General features: G+C 42.0%; 1 protein-coding gene across 1 annotated transcript in view; it reads left to right on the top strand.

Moving 5' to 3' along the window:
• The window catches only part of LOC133368055 (band 4.1-like protein 4B), an 82,933-nt gene that overhangs the window by 45,316 nt on the left and 14,369 nt on the right, over positions 1-23,248 (top strand). The window contains exons 3-11 of the mRNA XM_061592138.1: positions 7,729-7,771; positions 10,636-10,714; positions 15,330-15,374; positions 18,838-18,890; positions 20,388-20,508; positions 20,982-21,069; positions 21,253-21,341; positions 21,513-21,582; positions 21,839-22,008. Of these exons, the coding sequence (XP_061448122.1) occupies positions 7,729-7,771; positions 10,636-10,714; positions 15,330-15,374; positions 18,838-18,890; positions 20,388-20,508; positions 20,982-21,069; positions 21,253-21,341; positions 21,513-21,582; positions 21,839-22,008 (758 nt within the window). The remainder of the gene's footprint in view (positions 1-7,728; positions 7,772-10,635; positions 10,715-15,329; positions 15,375-18,837; positions 18,891-20,387; positions 20,509-20,981; positions 21,070-21,252; positions 21,342-21,512; positions 21,583-21,838; positions 22,009-23,248) is intronic.

The following is a 23,248-nucleotide window of genomic DNA, read 5'->3' as shown; positions in this document are numbered from 1 at the left end:
AGCTGGAGGCCTGGGAGGAGCAGGCACCCATTGAGGGGAGGGGGCAGGCAGCAGTTCAGAGGGAGTGGGCAGGCTGCTTGTCTGTGGCTGGAAGGAGCAAGGCTAGGGCAGGGCTAGTGAGGGAAGCAGCACCAGCTCCAGTAGCTACTCCATGAGCTGCGTAGACTCATTCCACTCAGAAGGACTCTACTGGGGAGAAGCTGATGGGTAAGAGGGTGGGGCTTGGGGAGGAAAGGCAGAGGAGAGGGGACTGGGATGGGAGCAGGCAGGAGGGGGAGGGGAGGAGGACAGGTTTGATCATTTGCATGTTTATTGAGTTCAGTGCGATTTACTCCCGCATAATCATGTTTAGGATAGGTAAAACTGACCATAGGGGAGGGAGGGAGGGCTGGAATGGGCAGGGGAGGAGGAAGAAGGAAGAGGGGAGGGGAGGGGGAAGGGAGAGGAGAGGAGAAGGAGGGGAAAAGCAGGTCTGATCATTTGCATGCTTATTGAGTGCAATGGGATTTACTCCTATGCAATCATGGTTAGGATAGGAAAAACTGACCATGTGGGAGGGGGAGGGGGAGGGGAGGGGAAAAGGGGAAGGAGCGTATTGGAGGAGGCAAAGGAAGGGGGAGGGAAGGGCAGGTTTGATCATTTGCATGCTTGTAGAGTTCAATAGTATCTACTATTGAGGAGGAAGGGGAGAGAGGAGGAAGGGGAGGGGGGAGGGGATTGGAAGGGAATGGGAATGGGGAGGGAGGGGCAAAGGAAGGAGGAGGGAAGGGGCAAGAGGAGGAGGGTGGGTTTGATCATTTGCATACTTTTTGAGTTCAATGGGATTTATTTCTGTGCAATCAGTGTTTGAAAATGGAAATGGACTGCCTTCAGGCTGAGAGGCAGTGACTTGCCCAAGGTCACCCAGTGAGCTTCATGGCTGTGTGGGCATTCAAACCCTGGTCTCCCAGGTCGTAGTCCAACACTGACCTGGGAGAGGGGCAGAGAGCGGAGCGGAAGGGGAGGAGATTGGATGGGTGGGCACTGGGCAGAGGGGAAGCCCCTTACCTTTCCAACAGGAAAACATTGTGAACAGTATCACTGCCTTTCCCCCACTTTTTTATTCTACAGCAGGCACATGTAGCCTCCTACCCAAATTTAAAGCAAAGCTGTCCCTGGCCACATCCACACTAGGCCTTTATTTCATTTTGGGCAGTCATGGCTTTTCTCAAAGAATCCTGGGAAGTGTAGTTAGTGAAGGGTGTTGAGAGTTGCTAGGAGACGCCCTGTTCCCCTCACAGACCTTCAGTCATAGTGGCTGATGGTTAAACCAGTCTGGCCACTGGAGCTCTGTCAGTGGAATAGGAGTCTCCTCTCAGCACCCTTCACAAACTACACTTCCCAGGATTCTTTGAAGGAAGCCATGACTGTCTCAAGTGAAATCAAAGTCTGTTGTGGGTATGGCCCCCTGATTAGCCAAGCCCAGCAGCTGTGAGTCTGGCTTTTAGAACACTGATGGTTGGTTCTTACTGAGCATGCCTGACGTTATAATTGGGTTCCAGCCAAAATTTCTTAAATTAATTACAAATCAGCCAGGCATTTTTTCAACTTTTAAACTGCAGAAGATGAAGGTCAGAGTATGAAGAAAGGCCAGTATTAGGATTACAGGTACTCTGTGAACATGGCTGATTTTTAATGAATTCCAACAGATTATGAGAACTCTCAGAGAAAAAAATCCAAAAGGGCTCTGGGTTTTTTCTCTTTTTAGACTTTGAACTCTCAATTCTTTCTGACTGTTTTGTGTATCACCATGAACATTGAGAGGGTTGTTAAGCAAGCATTTCTGAGTTCAGGACTATAAGTTTTGTAAGGTTTTGTTTTGAAATGAGGTTATGAAGGGCATGGGGGTATTTTCAATTTAACATTGCGGAATGTGAAAAATCCACACTGGCTATAGTATATAGCCACTCTCATGGTTGTATAATTTTGAGAGAAGGTGAAAGGATGTATCAATCTAGTAAAGGGGGTGGGAAGAAAGACTAGGAATCTGCAATTACAGTGCAGTTCTAACTATGTTTATTCAGAAGTAAGTTCCACTGTGTTTAATGGGGCTTACTCCTGAAGTGAAAGTGAACATAGTATTACAGCCTTTAACATCTAAATTCAATTCTTTACTGTATATACTAGGTGATTTATAATAAATACTAGGTGATTTATAATAAATATAAAATTTAAAGTGTCTGTTAAATGTTCAATGTGTCATCATGTGACTCTAGTAGTTGCTTGCTATGGAGTAGCACAGCTACTCTTCAGGACTGTGCCACAAACAGATTCCAAAAAGTAAACTTGCTCCAAACCTCTGTGGCATATAATGAATAATAGCTGTAGTCACAACTGCAATAATAAAATAACTTAATGGCTAGGTAACATATTGCTCAAAAATGATATCAATAAATAATAGAAATGTTGGGTAATAGTTATCCCGTGTCACAACATAATCCTAAGCAGGTTTACTCAAAAATAACTTTCACTGTTCAATGGAGCTTACTCTCTAGCAAATGTGCATAGAATTATAGTCTAAATTTTAGTTAATGCCTTATTTCCTTTACGTCTCAACTTCCCTGCAAAGAGCTTAGTGTGGCATATGTAGTCCTGCACCTCCCCAATATATCTTCAGAATAGCCATATGAGGTAGTTTAGCCTGAGAAGGTGACTAGCTCAAAAGTCATCCAGTGAGCTTCATGGCTGAATGAGGATTTGAACCCAGGTTTCTCATAATAATAATAATAATAAATTTTATTTTTCAGCCGCCTATCTGTCCGGGTTAGGGACACTCTAGGCGACGAACAACAAGAATAAAAACAATCCATATACATCAACATAATCAAATTTTAAGCTAAAGAAACCATCCGTTAATTCAGTTATAACATAAAATTAATCTGTCCCAATCTTGTAGGCCTGCCTGAACAGCCAGGTCTTCAAGGCTCGGCGATAGCTGGACAGGGACGGAGCATGTCTGAGATCAAAAGGGAGGGAGTTCCAGAGGGTGGGGGCCACAACAGAGAATGCCCTCTCTCTGGTCCGTACCAGCCTAGCTGTTCTCACCGGTGGGACCGAGAGGAGGTCTTGCGAGGCTGATCTCGTCAGGCGGCATAATCGGTGATAATAATCTCAGGCCTTAGTCCAGTATTATCACTACACCATACTAGCTTTTGTAGAACCTGTACACTACAGTACCTCTATAAATCACAATATAAATTACCCACTTTACTTTTCTTCCTTGGTCTTTTAAAACCTATTGAAATCAATGGTAATGTAAATTCTGTTGTGTGCTTTGTATTTCCTCCTACAGGTCAAGAGAGAAATATAGCCAGCACTCTTCCAATAATTTGATGGCATAGGTCAGCAGTAACACATGGGGGGCAGAATGGCAGTGGCACTGAGATGGCAAGATTGGGAGTACTTTGGTAGAATGTAGCAGTAGCCTGCAGGTGTGTGCTCACCTGCTGCAGGATGGTGGTGCCACCAGTCCTGAACTGGCAGGCACCTTGTCCCATCCCCATTCAGCAACTGGCAGTGCTGCCATTTCTGGGAGAGCACTGCTGTTGCAGAGTCTGGGATCTACCCTGTGTTTTACTAGAACTCCAAGAAACTACAGCCAGCTGTAAAAGACATAACGTCTAGTATGAAAGAACATGGCGTCTCTGAGAAGTTGCTGAGTACAGGGTTGTCAGAACTGAGATGAGCTTACAGTCTACTCATAGGTCTATTCCTATTTTCCACAAATATTCTTAATTTTAATTGTCAAATTTCCAAACAGGTGTGTGTCCTTTTGTTGCTATTGTTAAACAACTGGAAGCCAGAAGTGCTTGCCAATTGACTACAAATCTCCCAGGGTTCTACCAATACAGCAGGGCCAGCTTCTTGACACCCCGCTTTTCTGCGTTCCATTAATACGGCGCCAGCAGGGCGATCAGCTGGAGGGGGGCTGGAGCTTCCCGCGCTCCAACTGATCGCACAGGAGGAGGGGAAGATCAGCTGTAGAGCGCTACAGCTGATCTTCTCCTCCTCGGGGCAGTCAGACTCCTGCACGTACAGCTGATCTCCTCCTTTTCTGGCGCATTCAGACTCCCATGCTGGAGCTGATCGTGCCAGAGGAGGGGAAGATCAGCTGTAGCGCACTACAGCTGATCTCCTCCTTGGGGCGATCAGACTCCCACACTGCAGCTGATCGTGCCAGAGGAGGGGAAGATCAGCTGTAGTGCACTACAGCTGATCTTCTCCTCCTCCGGCATGATCAGCTGGTTAGGTTCCAGACCCCCACACTACAGCTGATTTGCTTTTCGGCGGGGGTCTGGAACCTAATTTGCTGTATGAGTGGGGCCCTACTGTAGATTACAGTCTACCTTCTGGCCACTCCACTCCTGCACTAAATCATTTGTATGGGTACAGGCCTACCTTGCAGCATTGTTGTAGCATGGTTCAAAGGAGTGCTTGCAAGAATGACACTACAATAGCAGAGGTAAGACTCTTCAGAACATTGCTAAAGAAGGTCTTCTCAAAAAAGCAATGTCACCTTTCTGCTATGTATCCAGAAACTGAGAAGAAAAAATTGTGGATTTGCTCATCTCTGTGCAGCTCTCACCTTCTGCATCAGGTGTCATGCATCAAAATTAAACACACCTGAAGGTCACACACGTGACAGTGGCTGCCTCTATTAGAAACTGCTGCCAGAAGTAGCTGCATCACATGGTTTTATGGTAACACAAATCTTCCTTGTAGAGTTATAATACTCTTAGGTTTTGGGTATTGATTTTTTTTTTATCATTGTTATTACAGAAATCCAAGATCGACCAACCAGAGGAAGCCACAAAATATATACAATTAGAATTAAATAAACTTGGCTCAGGGATTTGTTTTGAGTTCCAGAATTGAACGGAACTCACAGTATTTCCACACAAAAATCCACTCCTGATTACCAACCCCCAGCTTTCTTCTTTTCAGCATTATAAAATGGTGGGGTGGTCATTTTCTTTTTTCATTGTGAAACAGGAGTTCGGAAATCCTCACTGATCTTCTGCGAGTCATACTGAGGTACACCAATACATTTTGATCTACTTTCTGCCCACCCTGCATTTAAAGTACTATCCAAAAGCTAAACATTGTGACATAGATCATAACAAGAGATTCTGATGATCACTTTGATACTGAGCTACAAACATTTCCACTGAAAAACCATAAAAACCACAGCCCAGAGCTTTCCTGTTTCCCAAACACCAGGAAAGGCTTTCCAGGGGACAGAGTATGTTACAGTGGGAGCAGCAGGGTGAAAAGCCCAGTTGATAAATAATCTTACCTACATTTATATTTTGACTGTAGTTCTGTGTATTAAAACGCAAGATATCCTCAATAAATAATCAGGTGTACCATGTTGGAAGAATAATTTCAGTTCCTGCTTTTTTAAGCAGCTTGTTTTTGTTGCAGCCCCCTCCTCAAAATATTTTCATATATAAATATTCAATATATTTAGGTCTGCACTTTCACAGATTTATCTATGAGTAAGTCCTATTGATCTCTGTAGAACTGTATAGACATGTATAGGATTGTTCCATGAAAGCCTGCATCAAAAAACATACATATTTTAAGAATAACAGGCAATGAAAAATGCAATATTTTAATAGCTATAATTATGATAGTTACAGAAGTTGGTATTTTCTTTTTAAAAGTTGATGTTTTGATTTTAAAAACTTAAGAAACTGCAGGAAAAATGAAAAGAGTAAAACTACATTCCTGTTTCTGCCAAAACTGTTTCTATTGAATATACGCCTTGACAGGAAACAGTTTCAGGAAGTATAAACAGACCCAGCATGCCTTGCCTCATTGCCAGAAAAAGGGAATTGCTTCAATGCCACATTTAATAAGTGTCATTGAAGCCATTTTCTTTTCCTGGCAGCAAATGTGGATATAACGGTGACTGTACACTCATTAAATGTTACATGTGAATAACTATGAGTATACAGCCCAACTACTTGTGTATCCAGGTACATAAACTGTACACTCGTTGAATGTAAAGTGTGAACAGGGCCATAGGGAAGGGGTTTTCTTGTATACAGTATATCTTTATGGTGTTCCCCAAATTATGTGTTGAAAGAAATCATAGAGGTAACTTTCTAAATGGACAGCTCCTAGTGGTACCCATGGATTTTCCACTGTAAGCTTGAAGTACAATTGCAATTGACTTTCCATGCATCATGGGGTATTGTGTGTGTGTGTGTATCACTATGTTCTGTCTCCTCTCCCTTCCCCCTTCCTTCTGTGTTTGCTTTATTTGGAAGCCAGTGTTTTAATTGTTTCCTGAAGTTGTTTCTTCAAAAGGATAGGGGAAGCCAGTGGTTGAAACTGAGAGGTTGTGTGTCAGTTTTGCCTCCTACTCTCCTTTAGCAGTGGCAGATTTTATTAATTCTTTTAATGAATGTTATTACACTCCCTCCTCCCATAACATATGAAGGGACTGCTTCCATTCTTTGTTTCCTGAAGCTGCTTCTTCCTCCCTATACTCAGTGTCATTTTAGCACTGTGTTTTGTGTTTACAGTTTTGTAATAAGTGCAAATGCACCTATATTTCTTTTTTGTTTACAATATGTATATTTCTTTTATTTTTATATGGTGAGGTTTGCCTAGTCTCCTCCCTGCTCTTAAGCTTTGAAGGGGAGGAGAACAGGGTTAAACAGGAGTTCATTGCACAATGGGAATGAAGATTTAAAATCCAAAAAACATTTGGGCTGTTCATATGTAATTGCAGGGGGCGGGGGCACAGGAGCTTTGCTTCATCAAGCATCTTCCCCCACCCTGTTTGCTGCAGAGGCTGGAGAAGGACAGGGGAACATGTTAGAACTGGGAAGGGAAGTGTGGACAAAGGCTGAGACTCAACCTCACAGCAGCACTGGGCTGCCACTAAAGGTCTCCCTATTTTTAAAGCTTTTCTGTGGCGAAGTACAAGATAGATTCCCCTTGCACTTCTCCTGCTTTTGGAGAAAAGCTTTTCAACTCTCTCAGTACTACTACGGATCACCCCTATTTCCAAATACACACACAAGCTCTGAACCAGGGCGGGGAACCTGTGGCCCTCCAGATGTGGGACGGCAGCTCCCATTAGCTCTAGCCAATATGGCCAGTGCTCAGGGACTGTGGAAGTTTTAGTCCAACAACATTTAGAGAGCCACAGGTTGCTCATCCCTGCTCTAAGCAGTTCAATATCTCCCACTTATCATTTGCTTGTGCATTGTAAGGTTATTCTTTTTTAAAGGAGGAAATGGAACATCTTCCTCCCTTGCTCCATCCCTAAACAAGTGTGACAAATAGGGTTCGGCTCCGAAAACACCACTGTCCAAGTCAAAACCATACCTCTCAAGAAAGACAGAAGAGCAGTGCTAAGGACTATCCATACCTGTGGAGATGGCACTGTTCTGGTTTTTAACTAAACAGATTTTCTGTGGTGCAAGAAGTGCAGGGGAAATGTAGGATGGTATTATTCAGTGACGTTCTGTAAAATGCCATGTAAAAAGCGAGTGAATAAAGTGTTGTAATTCCACACTAAATGCCTAGTGTGGAAGCAGCACATGGAAATGATGCAAATGCTTACAGAGCATGGTCTTGTCTGGACAAATGCAGATCACCGTGTTTCTTTCTAAATTGTTTAAAACAAGCAAAATCCTGCCATTTTTTAAAACAAGGATTTTCTTTTCCTAGCACTGGCTGGACCATTCAAAACCCATTAAGAAGCAAATAAAAAGTAAGTATGATGGATCTAAATCTGGAGCTTTGGTAAATAATTCATATTTTTCAAACCACTGATTCAAATTGCTCACTAGCTGCCCTGTGATTATTAAGCAAGGTGTGTGTTGATGTGTGTGTATTTGACCCACAATCATTTAAATTTTTCTCATGATGCTACCTCATTCACTGGTTTTCTTTTGAAGATCTTGAATATGCCATTTGGACATGCTCCATCTGGGACCGCTTGATAAAGAACTGATGAAACTAAGCAGGCATGAAGTTGATTATTACCCTGATTGAAGACCACCAAGTGCTCTTGGTTAAGTTTATTAAGTACTTGCTTTCCGTTAAGCAAGAATACATACTTGGGATCAGTTAGTAGCCAAGGTGTAGCTGATTTATGTTAAGTGATCCTGATCGTGCACTCTTGATATAAAACATTAGTAGTACCTTGCTGAATCAGGCTAACCTTAGAACTAGCATTTAGCCAGTAGTTTAGTGGCAGACGGTAGTCTTCTTTTGGCCTACCACTGCTCTAAATGTTTAGTGCCCAGAGTACTTGAAGTACTGTCTGTTTCTGTGCTCCATTGATTGTTAATTAAGCATAGATATGGAGTATATACATGCTGAGATAAGCCTCTTATCTAAAATATTACACTGCTTCTAATGCAGGGGTTCTCACACTCTGGTCTGTGGACCACCAGTGGTTCATGAGCTTCATTCAAGCAGTCGGTGGCAAGTGCACATTAAATATTCATTTTGATTTTGAATTGTATTTTATTGCTTTTTTATTTCTTATATTGTATCCTATTTGTATTACAATTTGAATACTATGGAATACAAATTGTGATATTACAAAATATAAGAAATAAAAATGCAATTAAAAGTCATATATCATCTAGCATAGTGCATTACAATTGCTACAACAGGCAGAAAAATCATGAAGGAGTCCATCAAGACACTCAAGCAGTTTTCAAGCAGTATGGGGGGGGGAGGAAAGCTTGGGAACCACCATTCTAATGTGTTTTAGGGTGCAACATTACCACATGTCAATTTGCTATACAGATATTTACAGTATAGTACTTGCCTAAATTTCCAGTTACAGCGTATTGCAACTAGTAACGTACATGATCCAGTCATCTCTTCTTGCCCTTATTTCTGTGCTCCACTCTGTCCTCTATTGTTCCTTTCCACTTTCTCTGCCCATTCTGCCTCCAGTGTTGTCCTCTCGTCAAGCATCTTTGTGCCTTTTCCCCTCGAGCTGTCACTTCCTCCATTCCACTTGTCCTTTTCTCAGGATCAAGCAGGATGTAATAGTGGCAGCCAAACCTATTTCCTGTACAGTGTTGGTCTTCAGCTCTTAGGTTGGGACTCACTGCTGGGTCGCAGCATAACCACTATAGAAATAAAGGTAAAAAAATTAAGAAGCGAGTTCCCAATTGCAGGGGTGGGCTAAACCTGCGCCCACAGTTTGAAAAGGTTGTAGACTACCGCTATGCACGAACTGGGCTGGAGAAAAAGGAATGTGGACAACTGACTTTGAAGAGGTAAGATGGAGGAAAGTTCAGCTTGCCTCACCTTTGCTTCTTTGAGGTTAAAATCACCTTAGACACAAACAGGATAAATAATAGGGGTGTGCATCAGCTCTGTGTGCACCCCAGATAACAAAACGGATCTGGGTGACTCAGTCGATCGTGTTATTAACAAGGCCTGTCAAAGTGAATCTGAGTAGCTCTGTTGCTTCAGTTTGTGCAAAAAGTTAAGCAAGCACATTTCTCCCCCCCCCCACTTTCCTTTTCTGAGAAGCAAACCCAAGCAGACTGGGGAAACACCCAGAGCATGAGATGGGAGTGGAGAGGCGAGGGAGTCTTTCAGTTTGACAGACAGGAAGAAACAATTCAAACCCATAGCTTTCTCTTTCTCTTTTTCTTCTTCAGGAGGGTACTTTGAGGGGGGGGCAGTGAAAAAAGATAGGTGACTTTTCCAGGTTTTTTTTTTTTTTTTTAACAGTAATATCACCTAGTAAGACAGGTTTCAGGGGCCATTCGTCTGAACTTGGGCTGGTTTCTTACCCAGGAGCACCTCCCTCATGTCCCAAGTTTTCAAACTGATTTCTCCCCCCCCAAAAAAAAACCCGAGGAGAGAGAATGTTACTTATATTTTCTCATCCCAAAATGGTAACGTCTCTTCTTATGAGAGAACCTTTGCGCCTCTCTTTCTGAAATTTGGCAGGCTTCATCCCCTTAGAAGGGACAACCATACCTAGAATTCTGGCAGAAAATAAAAAAAACCCTTTTCTTATTTTTTTAAAAAATTGTTTTTAAGTTTCCCTGCACGAAAACTCCTGGATATATCTGCTTGAAATTTGCCAGGCTTAATCCACTGTAGAGGGGGTCCTGTAATCTGTAAATTTCATCCACATGTGAAAAGGAAAAAACACACGTTATACCCACTTTTAGACTTTTTGTCAATGGGAAAGAAACAGAGCCTGAATGAACCTGAATAAAAGAATTGGAATCTAAAACAGGTTGGGCTGCTTCTGAATGCTACAGATACAAAGCAAATCTTGTACTCACTGCAGCCCTTTAGTACATACATGATTAAACAAATGTGGCTGCCACGACCACATCTAGTTAGACTCCTCTTTCTCAGTTTTTGGCCATCTCTGCTGTCTTCCTTCAGCAGTCCTGACTGTGACTTCCCTCTCCTACTCAGTCTGTGATAGCATCACTGCTCATCCTTTGTGACATCAGCCCTGCTCAAGCCAAAGGCTTCACCTTCCTAACAAAACACCTTAGTCCATTATAATAGAAGTACTATTTTATGTTGGTTACTGCATGGCTTCTAGCTTTTAACATTTAAAAACATTTCTTCATATAGTTGGGCCACCATATACGTTGCACTTTCGAATCAAATACTATTCATCGGAACCAAACAACCTCCATGAGGAATTCACAAGGTAGGGAGTGATTTTGAGTTGTAGCTCTAACATCTGGAATGGGGGTGGGGTTGAGGATAAATTTTGGGGTTGCTCTTTTTTCCCTGTAGTTGTTTAACAGAGTTCTGTGTAGTTTTTGCTTAAATAGGTGTTAAATGGGCTATTACCAAGTATGGGAAGTCTTGCATTCTTATTGAAGTTGGTGCCTCTATGGATCTTGTTCATGGAATCTTGACAGAATTTAGCAATTGGAACAGAATTTTTTGGATTAAGTGACTGTACCTTCAGAACAACAAGGGCTGACTTCCTCTGCACTGTGCTTAAGTGAACCCATCCTCGTAGCTGCTTCTTCTGGTTTACCTGTGACTGTTAGATTTCATGTTCACTAAACGCAGACACTGGGACACTTAGGCCTTCCGCATTACCAACAGCTAAGGAGGGCAGCTCTCAGATCCCTCCGTCTTTCACATGGCTAAAGGATGCTGGGTCACATCTGTACTAGAGAGTCTTACAAGGCAGCTGGTATCCAATTTCTTATAAGACATTAACTCATTCTGTCTGTGATGCTGCCCTCTTCCTAGGCAGCCTCCAGAAGTAACATGCAAGATGGCATCTTGTCATTCCTGCATACTGTGATTTTTAATGTAAATCTTTGCAGGGGTGGGTTTAGGTGGGATGATGTTTTTCTAAATCCTCTTGCTGTTGTCTCATAATAGGGAACAAAAGTCACAGTTGTCAGGTGGGGGGTGTCTCATTTCCCTCTTTATAGAGATGCTGCTTTGATAGATCTGACATGTTCCATCTCATCTCCCTGAGAGAGTAAAATGGTCTGACTGATGGGTTTTCTATCTGGCTTCTCCAAAGGCAGGTAATCCACACCACCCTGGTCTGAAGTCCAAACCATGAGAGAGACACCTAGGAGAGTGGCATTTTCAGGTCAGGTCATGTTGGAAAAGGTGATGCAGTAGCATTCTTCCTACCTAGTTGCATTCTGCCTTGTCTGTTTTCCTTACTAGCTCTGTTATAGAACACTGTCAAGTTTCCTGGATCCTGGTTTCTTATAAGAAAACTGGGATACCTGCTGCCTAACCCAGCATCCTCTAACCCTGCAAAAGCTGGCAGGGTTTGAGAGTTGTCCTCTTAACTTGATTCCCCTGGAGTGTGAAGCCCCCGACTTATCTTCTGTGGAAAAGCCATAGCGGCTGATATGGGTTGGTTGTTCATTAGTTCTTTTTTTGTCTGAAGCCTAACTAGCTAGTGCCTAACTGGCCAAAACTGAAAGATAATTCAGATGCATTTTTGAGCCTGCATCTGTCTTATTTTATTTATCTGTAGCTGGTGCTGCCACCTTGTTTGATGAGAGATTCAGGGGACTTTGAAAGAAGGCCTAACCCTTGCCATTCTGCCTATCTTGAGCTGTTAGGATGCCAGCCATCCCCATTGATCTGTTGCTCTGTCACCACTCACCCAGAGAGTCAGCGTGTGAGCAGGCAGTATAGCAGAATGTTAAACGGCAATGTCTGGCATATAAAATCATATTGTCTTTCTTAGCTAACTTAGTCTGCAGATAACAGTATGCTACTAAAAGCAGTTCCTACTTTTTGCTACCCGCTATTCTCTGGTTCCACTTTAAAACCCTTTGCTGTTTTTCCTTTCTTCAGAACCTTGTATCGTAAATGGCATCCAGTGATTGCCTTCTGTTTTTCCTGTTGGATCTCCAGTTGACACTACACTTTAATTTTGGTTTGCTCATTTTTAGGTTTTAATTACTTACGCAAGTCACCGTCCTGTCGTTCATGATAATCTTGCATCACAGTAATTTCCTCTAATACCAGATTTCAGTGCTCCCATGCCAGTCAGTTTGTAAACAAAAAGGGGCTACCCAAATATAAGGTAATGGCTTTTACAGATTCAGGAGACTTCCAAGATATGTGGAAATATATATATTATTTATGTGTCCCACCCTAGTCATAGATCCCAGGGTGGGTAACAATGTATGTTACAAACAACCAAAACAAAATACAGTAATACCGATAAAGCATCCAACATTTTGTAAAACGTTTTTTAAAAAGATTATTTTTAATGGCCCTGCAGAATGCTGTGGGATTCTGTTGGGGGGGAATTGGGGGGGAGGTAATGGACTTACTTGAGGCTTTATCAGTTGCTTGTATCCTGGAGAAAGATGCTGGGGTCAGGCAGATACACCCTGTGAGGTTAAACATCTCCCCTCTGTAGGTAATATCTGAAATGTTTGAGAGGGGGAAAGAAAAAGGACACCCTTCCCCCCCCCCCACTGTATGGTAACAAAGTTTCCAAACCTCAACCCTGTAGCACTTCATAGCACACAAGAGATGTTTCAGGAGGGTAGAGGGAGATGTCCTTTTCACCACCTGTCCACCAGTGCTTTTAAGGTTGTGATTCAAAGCTGACTGGTGCCCTGGAGAGGAGCACCCCTGTTAGGGGCCGAGGATGCACTGCAACATTTTGTTGCAAGTCCCCACTTCTCCTTCTAGTATCCAACTTGCCCTCATGCCGATCAAATGACAGCAAAGCAGGATCATCCACAGAGAGGTGAGCAGCTTCTGCATATCTAAGGGACTCCCAGGCGCAAAGAAATACATTGATGTGTAAATCAAAAGAAAGGGAGGGGGGGAGACTCCAAAAAGATCAGCAAGATTGGAGAATTCTCAGTGGCGTCCAGGGCTTAGGCGAGTATGGGAATAAAAGGGGGAAAGATGGGGGGCCTGCTTGAGCTCCTAAGAGTTTATATCCTGGCTTGGGATTATGGTCCAAGGGTTGTGTGTCACGAAGTCAAAAAACACCCTTCCCTACACTATCCAGTGAGGTTTCCAGAGGGAGGAAAGCAAAAAGGAAACCTTTTATATTTCTCACTCTCCAGACCTCATTTTCCTCAAACCTCGGCCCTTTAGCACTATATAGTATAACTGCAGTTTTGAGAGGGTAGAATTGAAGGGGGGTCACTTTTCCCTCCTCAACTGAATCTTTCCCATCTCTCTCCCCCCCCCCCGGCCATGTAACCCAAAACAGTGCTACATAGCTGCTTTCCCAAGCTAGCTGGAGACCTGAGCAGGAATACTTGTATTAGGGACAGGGGTTTACACACCATAATACACTTGTGTGTATAAGATCCAGTTCCCAACATTCTGTCACATTCTAGAGTGGTCATGGAATAGAACCCAGTAATGAGAGGTATATTGGAGAGGAGCCAAGCTGGGATTGCTAGCAACATAGATCATGTTTAGCTATCACCCAGGGATACCTTGAGTAGCACTCTTTTACTTTTGCCTAAGTGAATGGCTGTGATGTGTTCCTGTGGGAAAAGGAAAAGTTCTCCACTTGGAGAGGGCACTGTATTGGGAGCATACAAGCACACCACTGGTGGCATTGGGCACCCCTGTGGTGTGGGGAACAAACCCCCTTTTGCTCTCTTGAAGGCAGCTCTAAAGTTGAGGTGAAGGCCAGTGTAGTTCCAAACCTTTTCCTCAGCTAGGAGCTGAAGGAGAACTGTCTCTTTCCCCACCACTGACCCAGATGTAGCTTCTTTGTTGGGAGTGTGGGCAAATGTTTCTTACCTTCTTCTCAGAGCCCCATTATGCTCAGTTCTGGAAAAGAAGGCAAGGCCAGGTTTGAGAAAGCAGGCCTTTCCTCACTCTTGGACTGAGCCAGTAACTTAGTGTTGGATAAGGAGGTGGGAATGAGGAAAGAATTTCAGTGCTCTGTTCTTCCACCTGTCAAACCTGATGGGCCTTTAGTTTTTGATGCATGCCAGTTCCCAACGTTCTGCCATGCTGTAGCACGACCAAACAGCAGGATTCAGGTTAGGGCTATGCCTGGGGTGGGGAACCTGTGGCATTCTCCAGATGTTGTTGGACTCCGTCTCCCCTCATCCCTGACCATCAGCTGTGCTGGCTGGGACCGATGGGGGTTGGAGGCCAACAATATCTGGAGGGCCACAGGATTCCCATCCTGGGCCATTCAGATACAAGTGGGCTCTGTTCCCAGATTGAATTCTGTGGAACAAAGTAAGCAGACTGTAATCTGGGACACAACAGGGGTGAAGGGTAAAGCCTGCTTCTCTTTCTAAACATAGGGTTCCCTTGGGCATGGACCCTTGTAATACACAGTCCTCTTCTCTGATGTTCGTTATAATGATGGATTTTTTACCGATCAAACTATAAAATGCACCATGAGCCATTATCATGAGCTGGGATTTTGCAACAGGACTTCATAGCTTTGGGAGTACTGGAGGGTGCTGAATCTTCTCAGCTTCTGTTGATGTAATTAGGAAAGGATTGTTTTACTCCTGACCAAATATTTATATAACTATTTACTTACATAACCAGATCAATAAGAAATATCTGTGGGTAGAATAAGTTCTAGGTATGATCAGTCTTTCCCAGGGCATACAAATCAGCCCAAAATTATGGAATACAGACAGTTGAAAAACTACTTTAAATAATCTGCTTGATTATAGTAAAAATGCTTCTTAGTAAAGGGTATGAGAACTGTTGCTAGAACTTTTTTTTATAAGTTGTGATTCAAAATGATTTTATATTTTACAGGGTGGAAATTATTGGAAAATATGACTGAGTTTTTGCTTTTTTTTTTTTGCTAGGTACCTGTTTGTATTACAGCTAAGGCAAGATATTCTTTCAGGAAAGTAAGTTCATATCTTCATTTTTATAATTGTTATACTTGAATCGCATTTTCTACCAGGAGGCACTCAAAGTGCAGTATATCAATTAAAAACGTGAAACTAATAAGAAAAGAGAACTCAGGATTTTAAATCTTATCACTCAAAATACTCTCTTCATCAGGTGCAACATTTCAGATAAGCAATAAAATGCAGGTGGCTAATCTTTGGCCCTCCAGATGTTGCCAGGCTCCATTTCTCATCATCCCTGACTATTGGCCATGCTGGCTGGGGCTGCTGGACTCCAGCACCATCTGGAGAGCCACGACTTAGCCCACCCAGGCAAAAACACTTTCATACAAATCTCTTGACAGAAGAACCTGTGACTCTCCAAATGCTGGATTCCCATCAGCCCCAACCAGCGTGGCTGGTGACCTCAAGATGATGGGAGTTGTAGTCAAAGGTTCCCCATCCCTGTATTAAACAGACAAAGCAATTTGTCCTGTGTGTGCATGTGCACATGCCTGTGTGTGCTAAATAGCTTCCCACTCTCTACACTGAGCTAAAATGATATAAGTGTTTGTGCTTCACTGCTATGCATGTTGGTGGAGGGGAAAGCTTTATTTTTCGTAGCAAATTCTACATATTATCAAGGCCATCTAATAATAATAAATGAAAGAAATATGTTTTTACTCCACATTTTCTCTAAAAAAGCCCTCAAGGCTGCTTGTAAAACCAGTTAATAAAATAGAAAATGCCAACAATTTTTTTTTTAAAATTAAACAATAAAACAAAATACAAATACCAGTAGAATTCAAAATACAGTAAAAGAGCAGTCATGGCCAATAAGTATTCATTTCTATTAAATGCCCAAGCAAACAGGGCTAAATAAGTCTGGCATCTAAAATATATTGGTAGGTTGTCTGGGGAAGTCCTGCCACCACAGAAAAGGCCTTCTTTCCGGTCGCTATGCATCTATCATTTGAAGGCGGTGGCTACTGTAGAAGAGCCTCAGATGAAGATCTCCATTGATAGACAGATTCATACAGGGGAAAGCAATCAGATATTGTAAGTGAAACCTTGGCCTTCTGTGTTACAGTCAACATCAATGTCATTCAGAATGGAGCCTGTTGATGTTGTTTTAATTTATTGCCTTATATATTACCCTTCACTCTACAGTCCCATAGCAGGTTACAACAATTCAAAATACAATATTAAAAACAGTTTAGAACAAATTACAATAATAAAAGTAGGTGGGGTCCATAAGATATTCATCTCAGGTGTCAAAGGCCAGGATAAAGAGGTGCATCTTCAACCATTCACCAAAAACTGTATAATGAAGGTCCCGTCTAATTCCACCTATTTGTCCCCAAATGGAACACTTGGGGCAATCTGTGCATATGTATTCAAAAGTAAGTCCAATCGTGTTCAATCAGGCTTACAGTGCAAACCTAGCAATGTCTACTCAGAAGTAAGTCTTATTGAATTCAGTGGGGATTACTCCTAGGTAAGTGTGTTTAGGACTGCAGCCTTGGTCATCAAAAGGCTTTCTCTGTAGAGTCCCTGAGAAAAGTTTTCTCTTTTTTCACAGGGAAACGTTTGATTGGTTAATTGCTACATGTAGTCTGTAAAATCCTTTGAGCCACTTCCTTCTTCCTCATGAAAATTGATGAAATAGCATGTAATATTTACAATTAATAATAAATATTTCACCTGTTGTTTGGAATGGGCATGAAAAGCTCCTAATTTTAGTATCATAGGCTTGGCAGTTGTTATGCCATTATGTATGTAATTGAGGGTGGGAGAATCTGAATAACTGAAGTGTAATATGAGTTTGCGCTGATTCCCCCCCCCCATTCATAGAAGGGAAGCATTAAGTAGGGACCATTAAATGAGCTTAACAGATTGCCAGTGGCAACATTAAGTTTTGATTTGGCAGCACAGAATGGGAACATGGCAAGGGTTTGGCCCTACTGTTGCACTGAGCTTTGGAAATGCTCAGACCTACAGAGATAGTAAATCTGTGTCTGGGCTGTACCACTTCATCCTGCAAGTGAGGGCTCATATGATCAAATGATTCTGTATATAAACCAGTACTCTGCACATAGAAAGCTAGCAGAGGAAGAAGGCTAGGCTAAAATCCTTTTCCCTACCATGCTAATTTTCTATGTGCATGGAATAGTATTACCCAAACATAGGGCTACTAACTCAGTAAAAACAGTACCATGAGATACTGAGGGGTATAGTGTCCTCTGGCAACCACAGGTAAAGCAAGCCAAAATGTATTTATTTATTTTAAAGCATTTACATACCACTTAATATTTCAAAAATCTCTAAGTGGTGTTTGGGGCTCCTGACATTAATACTGTTAATGTATATGGTTTGGGACATTCTTTTGTCATGAGCGTAATCCCAGAAACAGTCCCCAAACAGTTCTCATTCTCCTACGAGTGGGATTAGACAAATTTTATTTATTTATTTATTGGATTTATTAGTCGCCCATCTGGGAGGATATCCAACCACTCTGGGCAACATACAATCAAAAATATAAAATTACAGTGAACAATAAAGATAAAAACATTAATACATTAAAGTCACGTTCTCCATGGTGTTAACAGTGACCAAAGCATGTGGTGGCTCGTCCTCACCAGGCCGTCTTTCCGTCCCACCTTGCCTTCTTTCACAGACCATTTGCCTCTGATCATAATCTTAGCATTGCACTCCTTCTCAATGTTCTTCAATCTCGGCCACATGCTCAGAGCTGGGCATGGGAAACACTCGGTGGTGTTGACGCTCTTCCTCCTCAGCAGCGCCGCCTGCCCCTGTTCAAGGCCGGCCCGGGGGGGCATCCCAGCTGCCGCCATGCCTCCTCCGCCTCCTCCTCCAGGAGGCCCGTAGTCTTGGAAAAGCATCACCGCCATCATTAACATATGATAAGGCTACTGGTGGCTGTTAATCATGATGGCTCCAAGAGCAGAGGCAGCATGTCTTAGAGTTCCAGTTCCTAGAGAACAAGAGTAGTAGAGCATCATTGCACTCATGCCCTGCTTCTGGGCTTCCCATAGGCATCTAGCTGGCCACTGGACTGCATGGGCCTTTGGTCCGAACCAACAGGACAGCTCTTATGTTAACTGCTGTGAAGCAACTCTGTATCAGTAGTTCTTGAATGTAACCCCATGCAAACGGTTAGAGATTGTGCGTCCGCAGATCTTGGTGGATTAAGTCCATTTTACATGGATATGCAGTTCATTAATCTAAAAGCTTTGTAGGAGAATTACTATAAGATTTTTTAATGGCTTTGTTTTTAATTATATGGATTTTGTTTTGAATGATTTGTTGCTGGCCACCTTGAATGTCATCTAAGAGAGAAAAGTAATATGAAATGTTTTAATAAGTGAATAAAATATTACACTTATTTAGTGGAAGTGAGTGGTGCTTTGTGAGAAATTATTGTTGTTGACCGAAATATTTTTTTTATCTTTCTTTAAAGATTGAAATGCCCTTATGAAACAGCTGTAGAACTTGCTGCTTTGTGCCTCCAAGGTACGTCTGTCACCAACATAGTCTGTTCAAAGCATTATTGGCTGCTCACTCGTATTTGCCCATTTAATGGCCAGATTTCAGAGCACTGGAACTGCTGCAGACAGAGTAAACCTACACACTGACTGACTGTCTGAATGTAACAACTGGCTGTATGAGGAAAAGGTAATAGGCTTTGTGGTTCTTGCCTTTCTAGAGAGGACAGTTACATCTTTCTCTGTCATGGTAGCTTTTGCCTGTCAAGAGTCTGATTAAAACCGTACTGTCCCCACAAAATAAGATTTGGCGCTCATGATGATTTCTATGCTGGATAAATCCTCTTTCCCCCTTTCCTGATGCACCCCATATTTAGTTAATTACTTATTCATTATTATATTCCCTCTAATGAATTATGCTGTCCCACCCTATTTTTATAAATGGTTCTTATTTAGTAACTTTTGTGCATGATGTACATTATTATGTATTCTTAATAAAGAAAAAATAAATAAAGCCTTCTTAAGTCTGTGAAAGCCTTCCCACAGTTACATGCTAAAAGCTGAAACACAATTTTGAATAACAGAATTGTAATTTTTACTCAGGAATGTTAGGCTTCAGTGTAGTCCTAAATTACTAACAGTGTTTCTGTGAAATAATCCTTTCAAGGTAATTGTAAATGGTTTGGTTCTAATACTCAGATTTGTTCATTAAATAATCTGAATGGGTTTAATGAAAAGATAGACGAAGAAGAAACAATCTTCATTACCAATAGCTATTGGGATAGGGAATTAATGCCTCTACCAAGGAAATTAAGGAATGTGAATGATCTGTTCAAAAATACAGACGTCAGTCATATAAGAGCAAAAAGTGGTGTTCTTTACATAGATGCTCTTTTCTACTTTTTCTACTTGAAGAGGGTTCATGCATTCAAAGAATGTTTAAGGGGGCCACACAGACTATCCCCTGTCTACCAGTGTACCCAGCAGGTTCAGCACATGTGACAAGGGTCTCTTTGTATAGAGCCTCCTCTGCACAAGGCGAGATCCAGATTGTGTAGAGAGCACTACTTGCAGTCACAAGTACATGCACAGGGCCCTTCATGCATGCGGAATGCACAGCTGAAGGAGTGGCTTAGCCCCTGGGCACATCAGCAGCAGGGAGGCTTGCTACTGAGAGCAACCCTGCTCCCACCCTCAGTGTTTGAGGGATGTTCTTCCGGGCAAGAGTTTCTTTCACTTAAATCTAATTGCTTTTTCAAGGGAAATTAGTAATTGTATATATATGTTCTAATCCCCATAACAAATCCATAGCAATGATTTTGGGTTACAAATCTGAATAATAAATTTCACCATGAACCATTGTTTCTATATCGTAATTTTCTCCATTGATTAGTATTGTCTTATTCTGAATTTGTTCAAGCTAGAAAACTTAAAGGGAGAAGATATTTTACCTGGGCAAAGATGATAATGGTGGTAATAATCTAATTTGGAGTGATCACTTATTTGGAATTTCTAACTTTGACAGCTGAGCTTGGTGAGTGTGAACTTCCTGAACACACTCCAGAACTCGTTTCAGAATTCAGATTTACTCCTAATCAAACTGAAGCAATGGAATTTGAAATCTTTCAGAAGTGGAAAGAATTCAGGTACAGTGGCAACATGGAGTTATTTTATTTGTAATTTAGCATGTGATTAGAAATGTGTGTCTTTTTTTTAAAAAAAGAGACTAACAAAGAAATGGATGTAGTTCTGTTTCAGAACAAGCTTGCTAAGTGAGGTGGAAGCCCAGTACTAGCTTCCTGGCAGTGTTGTCACTGTTGCTTACTGGGAGGGAGAGGGGTAAGGTGGTGAGGAGGTTAGTGTGGTGTGGGTGCACTGGCAGGAGCACCGGTGTGTGCCCACACAGCACTGACCTCCCTGCCACCTTGCCCCCTTCCTCCCAATATAAGCAGCAGTGACACCCCTGATGGAAAACTAGGATTATGGCTTCACCCCATCAGGCAAGCCATTTCTGGTCTCTGTATTGTACATGCAAAACTGAATCCCTAAAGGTTAGTAGAGGGAAAGAGAAAATACTATTTCAAATTAAACTGATTCCCTCCCCCTTTCATTTTCATAGGGGAAAGAGTCCTGCACAGGCGGAAATGTGCTACTTGAACAAAGCCAAGTGGTTAGAAATGTATGGGGTAGATATGCACGTAGTTAAGGTAAGAGCTTTTCACTGCAGTTTGTTTATGCAGAGAATGGGAAAGATGTTCACAATGTGTCACTAAATGCATCATGCTTTTTTTAAAAGCTTGTTTCAACTTCTTTCACCTGTTTCACTTTCTGAATGTAGGTCTTGTGGCTGAAACTTTGCAATTGAAACAACATCATATCTTTCTTTGTAGGGAAGAGATGGCTGTGAATATGCTCTTGGACTTACACCGACTGGTATCTTGATCTTTGAAGGAGCAAACAAAATAGGTTTATTTTTTTGGTGAGTCATTTCTGCTTACACTCTTATTCAACATTAATATCTTTTCCCAATCAAAACCTGAGGGATGGGATTGTTTTCTGGCTATTTGCCGACTTAGCATTGATATATAAATGCATTACATATTTTTTTATTTATTTAACTTTTCCCCTCATCTATTTCCTATGTGATTAGGCCTAAAATCACTAAAATGGACTTCAAAAAGAGCAAACTGACACTTGTGGTGGTAGAAGACGATGAACAGGTAATTACCTTATGCTGACTTGAGTCTGATTTAGCAACGTCCAGAGTTGTTAATGTTATCTTCATAATCATCTATTTCATTTATCACTCACTTTATACAATAACAGAGTTTCAAAGCGACTTGACAAAATAAGTACCATGAGTTCAGCAGATGTTGACGGTAGGATTCAGCACATTGCCAGTTCAAGCTCTTTCTGTGACATTGGTTGCAAATTGGTGGTGTGCAAACTTGCAAGGTTTCCATTTTTGTCTTACAGGGAAGAGAGCAAGAGCACACATTTGTTTTCAGATTAGACAATTCTAAAACATGCAAGCATCTCTGGAAATGTGCAGTGGAGCATCATGCCTTCTTCCGATTGCGCACACCTGCAAACAGTAAACCTAGCCGGTCAGATTTTATCAGGCTAGGATCCCGCTTCCGATTCAGGTAATTAATTGTATATATATCCTCACAAACCAGTCCACAAAAATTACTAACAAAATTTTTGACTAGTTTGTTTTCCCACATGTATCTATCTAAGTCATTTGCAACATACTGATGGCCTAAAATGGAGTGAGGAGGCAAAGAACCAGTTCTCTTCCAATGTGCAAAAGTTTCCAGTCTGGTTACCTGGAAGATACTCTTACTCGCAATGAGTGACTACTTATATAAGATATTTGTTGCAATTAACCAGATGCATTGTCTATCACCTTTTTTCCATGGATGAATTCTTACTACCCAAGTATAAAAGATTACATATGTTTATGTGAGGGAAGCATCGTATTCTGGGAGATTCTGGAGTGGACGTTTACATTGAGTTACTAATTGCCAGCCCTGGATGTAAGTACAGTAGGGCCCCGCTTTACAGCAAATTGCTTTACAGTGATTTGCTAATACAGTGGTCTCAATTAGATGCAATTAGACTAAAGCCCCACTCATACGGTGCTTGTTCTGCTTTTATGGCGGTTTTCAGGCATTGCGCGCCATTCTATTCAATGGTTCTGCTTTATAGTGGTTTTCGCTTTACAGCGGGGGTCCGGAATGTAACCCACCATATGTGGGGCCCTACTGTAGCCTGTTTTTGTAGGAGTCTCTTTCCTGCCAGTGGATTCCCAGGTTTGGTGGGTTTGGTTCCCTCTAACAAGAAAAGAGAATGAGAATTACTAGGGAAACCCACAAGGGGGCGTCAGCAATGAAGTTCTTTGCATGAGAGAGTGGGGAAACTGCCTCTGGTCTTGAGTTAGAACTTACCTAGGATGGTAGAAGTAGCAGTGGTTAGGTAGACCTTTCTACTGTATATGTTAAAACGTTGTTAAGATTGCTTTTGATGCTGATGAATACATTTAACTGTTGTCATTGGGATATTTGATCTTGTAATAAGGGGTGTAGCATGTATTTGTTTCATCAGTTAGATTAAACCAATAAAAAAAATTGATTGGCTATCAAGTTGCTATCTGTTTATCAGTCAGCAGATCTGAATATGTTTAAATTTTGTGTCTGAGAAATTGGCTGATTGCCTGCTCTGGACAGGGCTGCACTCTGATGGAGCGGGTTTGCAGCCTAGGGGTGCTCCTGGACCCAGCTTTGTCACTGGAGGCCCAAGTGGGCTCAGCGACTAGGAGCACCTTTCACAAGCTTCAGATGGTACAGCTTCAGCCATTCCTGGACCGGGACAGCTTGATCACAG

Source organism: Rhineura floridana, chromosome 11 (genome assembly GCF_030035675.1).
Source record: "Rhineura floridana isolate rRhiFlo1 chromosome 11, rRhiFlo1.hap2, whole genome shotgun sequence".
Lineage (NCBI taxonomy): Eukaryota > Metazoa > Chordata > Lepidosauria > Squamata > Rhineuridae > Rhineura > Rhineura floridana.
This window is presented reverse-complemented; position numbering and strand designations above follow the sequence as displayed.